At 41.1% G+C, this 5,222-nt stretch overlaps 1 protein-coding gene across 2 annotated transcripts; it reads left to right on the forward strand.

Annotated features, from left to right (window-relative positions):
* Positions 1-287: 287 nt before the first annotated feature.
* LOC134623203 (zinc finger protein 43-like) lies at positions 288-4,005 on the forward strand. Of its 2 annotated transcripts, none has more exons than XM_063468395.1 (2): positions 288-1,344; positions 1,673-4,005. In XM_063468395.1, exons 1-2 carry the CDS (start codon positions 505-507, stop codon positions 2,360-2,362), a joined length of 1,530 nt encoding a protein of 509 aa, XP_063324465.1. In that variant the 5' UTR covers positions 288-504; the 3' UTR covers positions 2,363-4,005. The 2 variants fall into 2 exon arrangements, with proteins under 2 accessions (XP_063324465.1, XP_063324464.1); XM_063468394.1 differs by having other exon boundaries at positions 291-1,344; positions 1,670-4,005.
* Positions 4,006-5,222: the final 1,217 nt, after the last annotated feature.

Below are 5,222 nucleotides of genomic sequence, written 5' to 3' on the forward strand. Positions count from 1 at the left end.
ACCTTCCGATTACAAGGCGAACTCCCAACTCTTGAGACACGATCGCCCACGATTGCTTGTATTTGAAGGAAGACGAGCAACCTCTGTTGTGGAAACTAATGGGGTTCCTTTTGAATAAACAAATAACCAAATATAGGATTTATTATCAGTAAAAGATTATATATAAATCTATAAAATATTATAGAAATATGTAATAGGAAACAACAATATGATATAAATTATAAAATAATATAAAAGTGTGTGTGTGTGTGTGTGTGTACAATCAGGAGGGATGGGCATGATTTTAGTGTTTAAACAGTCATGAATTATTTTTAACACCAGGTTGGATGTAATGTGTTAGAACTACCAGCAGGTGGGGATAAGAGATCTTTAAGGTGTTTGGTGCCACACTCCACCTTCAGGTTTAAAACTAGTGTTAATGGAGGGAGTTTGAAGGTTGAGGTTGTTCCACGACTGCATTTCACTCACTGCCTCTGTTTGTATCTCTGTCACTGCAGGACCAACATGGAGCGAGAAGTCAGCGCTCTCAGGAGGCCGACAAACCTCACAGAAGAAAGAGAGAAAACATACAGCTGTGACGAGTGTGGGAAGGATTTTGCTATGAAGGCTAAACTAAAACAGCATCAGGTCATCCGCACTGGAGAGAGGCCGTTCAGCTGTGACTTGTGTGGAAAGTCTTTTTCCTTGAAGGGTCACCTAAAACAACACCAACTTATCCACAGTGGAGTTAAAGCGTACACCTGTGATCAGTGTGGCAGAGCTTTTAATCGCAGTAGCCACTTACAGAGTCATCTAGTTACCCACTCTGGAATTAAGGCATACAGCTGTGATGAGTGTGGGAAGGAGTTTACTGGGAAGGCATCACTAAAACAGCATCAGGTCATCCACACTGGAGAGAGACCGTTCAGCTGTGACTTGTGTGGAAAGTCTTTTTCCTTCAAGGGTTACCTAAAAACACACCAACTCGTCCACAGTGAAGTTAAAGCGTACACCTGTGATCAGTGTGGCAGAGCTTTTAATCGCAGTAGCCACTTACAGAGACATCTAGTTACCCACTCTGGAATTAAGGCATACAGCTGTGACATCTGTGGAAAAACTTTCAGCCAGAGAGGAAACCGAAATGTACACCTACGCATTCACACCAGACATGATGTGTACAGCTGTGAACAGTGCGGCAAACAGTTTATAACTCACACAGAGTTACAACAACACATGTTTAACCACACTGAGGGACGACCTTATAAATGTGACCTGTGTGAGAAGACTTTTAAATCTCCACATTACCTGAGACGACACCAACAGATCCACACCAGAAAGAGACTCTACAAGTGCAGTTACTGTGAGGTATGTATTTGTATTGTTATCTTGTCATTTTAGCCTGACTGTTTGAAACAACTCTGCTCATTAAACTGTGTTAGCATGTTAGCAATTCTACTGCATGGAAAAGCAGCTCTGAGTGATTATTCAGATTTTCATTTCAGTTATGATTTTAGTATTACTGTAGTATTATGGTGGTAGTATTATAGTTATTGCAGCCCAGTAAACTGAGTGTGTTAACTGAAACAGTAAAATGTAATTGGACGTCTGCAGAGATGCTCTTTATTTCAGGCGACGTTCAGGATAAAAGTGTTGAAGGACTGACTTACACTGTCTTTGTGTCTTTGTTTAGAAGCAGAGCGACACAGAAGGATCCAGTTCTCAACCCTGTCATCACTGTGGTGGTGGGAAAGAGTTTCGTTGTGACCTCTGTGGAAAAACTTTCAGTCAGCAAGCCACCCTAAAAACACATCAACGTAGACACACTGGAGACAAACTGAAATACTGCAAAGAATGTGGGAGAAGCTTCACCACATCATATAACTTAAAGAAACATGAACTGATTCACAGTGGGGTTAAAAAGCACCTCTGTGATCAGTGTGGGTCATCCTTCACCACTGCAGGTGAGCTTAAAACACACAAACGAGTCCACACAGGAGAGAAACCATACAAGTGCAGACACTGTGACAAAAGCTTCTCACAATCAGGTCATCGTATCAAGCATGAACGTACACACATGGAAGGAAACTACAGCTGTGACCAGTGTGACAAGAGCTTCAGGATTCTCAGTTCATACTCTGAACACAAACGATCCCACGTTACTAATAAACTGTTTCACTGTTACCAATGTGCCAAAACATTCACCTCATTGTCTGCTCTGTGCAAACATCAGCGTGATCACTCAGGGCTGAAATCACTCCCATCACTGGATCACAGTGAATCTGAAGAGACAGAAAGATCCTCTGGTTTCAGAGTCAGACTCAAAAAGCTTGAGATCAGGCTCCACAGAGTTCAGATAGAATCATTTAAACTTGTGTTGAACTGAACTGGTTGCTGGGCTGAACTTCTACATAATACAGATGCACATGGGATCTTATTTTCTGTCCTTTTACTGAGTCAGTTTTGTCCTTTTTTCTCTGTCCTGGTTTTGCTCGTCTATAAATAATTGAAACTCAGTCAAATAGTTCATTGTTCTCCAGCAAAACTTTTTTGAAACTCATGTTTAACCTTTAAAACTCTGACATGTTTTAGCACACAAGGCTTCATCGGGGAGTTCACTCATGATTGGACCATGAAAATAAAGGTTTTTAGTTCTTTCAAAGAGAGTCTTGGAGGTGTTTGATGTTTTTGTTTTTTCTGAAACCACCTGAAAGAAAAACTATTTTTCTTGCTTTATGTAGTGTGCAAGTTTTTAATGTTTCTTTCATCTGTGATGTTCTTGAATGTGTTCACATGAAGCTGGTACAAATAAACTGTCCTTTTAGCTTTAGCTCCTAATTTATTCATTAGTTATGGATGTAGCACAGCAGCAGTTTCTTGATTAACACATGGAGGGTTCAGGATCTGATGGTAAATAATGTTTTGTGTCCTTGTACACATCATACAGCTCAGCTGTTCCACAGATGTCAGGTTTACACAGTGGGATGGTTTGTAAGAACGCAGCTCTCCTGTGGATAAATCCTTACTCTTAGCCTCAGGACCTCACACAGTCCCAGCAGGTTGGTCAGAAGATATGTCACTTATACCAAAACGTCACAGAGCCTCCTTTGCTGTGCTGTTTTCACAAAGAAACGTAAACTGAAGACCTGCACTTACTGAATCTGCTAAACTAATTAAAACATTGTGTCTCCATGATTGAATCTGCTGTTTTTGTCCTGCTGTTGGTAGAAAGCTGGTTAATGCTGAAATGAACTGGCTGCATGCATCTCTGAATGTAAATTGGTGCACTATTAATAGATCACTCTGGAACGGTGTCATCACCCTAATTTGCCCACTTAGTAAATCTCACTCATGGCCAAGAAATTGAAATAAATCTTGTTTCCCTGCTGGATAGTGATCCACTCTAACTCTGCTCCTCCTTCCTGTTTAGGATTTCTGTGACTGAAGTAAAATTCCCTCCATCCATCACTTATCCCAGCTAAGCCAAAGTAAAATAACGTTTTGCTCATCTTAAAAAAGCATTACAATAATGGGCATTACCAATGCAAACTGAATAATACAGAAGATGAAAGAATAGACTTTGATCAGTTAATAAAGCTCATGATCTTGATTCATTGTGGCTGCTACACAGACACTTCTGGGTCACTTCTCTCAGTTAGTTTTGGTGAGGAAGGTTCCTGACTGTTGGACCACACCCCTGGTTTCATGAGAAATTGTTTCAGCCATGATTTCTCTTCCTGTATTTCAGAGTAAAGACTGGAGTGACAAATGGAAACATGTTTAAAAAACGCAATGTGAGAGAGATGTCGAGGTCCTTAGAAGTGTGTGTGTGTTTGTTGCTGTTTCTCTGTATATCATTTACTGAGTTGTTTTGTGTTTTATGTTGCTTGATTTATAGGTTTATTTTATTTTGCTTTAGTGAATGCACGGCCGCTTGCTGTGGGGGCTAGTGACGTGTGGTGGAATTCCCTCTGATGCATATGAGTATGGAGGACCACAAGAGCCACACGCATCGAAATAAAAAATTCTGTGCTTAAATAATGAATTGCAGAATAAATTCTGCATTTGTAAATTTATTTTTGAATTCCAATTTATTAAACTGCATTTCAAAATCCTTTTTCCATTTGCACTTTAATAAACTGCATTTCAAAATCCATTTCCCTTTCCTGTTCGCTCAGGGATTAATTTCTGGATTAGTTGTTGGATTAGCTCTTCGATTAACAACTTCCTTGCGGCTATTCAAATTAGCCACACCGTGGGATGTAAGGAGCTCTCTGATTGGTTGGACAGATACAGGCTGTCTGCCTGGATTTTTCTAGCTCATAGCTTCGCCCTGCTAAGAAGCGTGCGTGCTTGCACAAAGGCCGTTCAGCCTCAGGATTTACACTCGGCTCGACACAGATATGTGAAGAATGAAGGGACCCTGCAGCGAAACAGAGAGCCCAAAATCTGACTGAGTGCCTGTTTTCGCAGTCTGACCACCTGTTGAAGGTAACGTGCTAACATGGCTTATGACTTATGGCAAGCCATTAGTATGGCAAGCCATTAGTATGGCAAGCCATTAGTATGGCAAGCCATTAGTATGGCAAGCCATTAGTATGGCAAGCCATTAGTATGGCAAGCCATTAGTATGGCAAGCCATTAGTGCCAAAAATCGCCACTTTTCTAACCCGTTTGGTTAAGAAATGGCGTAAAAAACACCGTTTAATCATTCAAAACGGCGAAAAAAACGGCGTTCTGTTTCGACAAACGCCATTTTTTCCGAGTCTCACATGGCGCCCTGAACGCACCATCCAAGTGACGTAAAAAGCGGCGTTCAAAGACAGACGGAAACGCCGTTTTTTCCGCCATTCGGCAGAAAACGCGGTTCAAAGAAGCATAAAAACTGCGTTTTTTACAGCGTTCTGTGCCAGCTGTAACGGCGTTTAAAACGGCGTTTTATTGAAATTATGCAGGGCACTCCCCATGGTCCCCTTATCCAATTACTTTCAACTCATTTCACCCAATCAAAGAAGAGGAAGTGCAGACCACACTAATGCATCACCGATTCACCTTGCTGCTAAGCGATTGCCTATTTAGTACCAGTGCTTGTCACAGTATTGACTTGTATTATAATCCCACTATGCATTTTGATGTGTTTAAGGCATGATCAAGCAAACAAACGACAGAATACTTTTTCTGAAACCTTAACTGTGGTACCTGTTATGGCAGCTAACAGGTAATGAGCAGAGCTAGCTCTGCTCATT

The sequence above is a fragment of the Pelmatolapia mariae genome, unplaced genomic scaffold (genome assembly GCF_036321145.2).
Source record: "Pelmatolapia mariae isolate MD_Pm_ZW unplaced genomic scaffold, Pm_UMD_F_2 NODE_ptg000472l+_length_53464_cov_1, whole genome shotgun sequence".
NCBI lineage: Eukaryota > Metazoa > Chordata > Actinopteri > Cichliformes > Cichlidae > Pelmatolapia > Pelmatolapia mariae.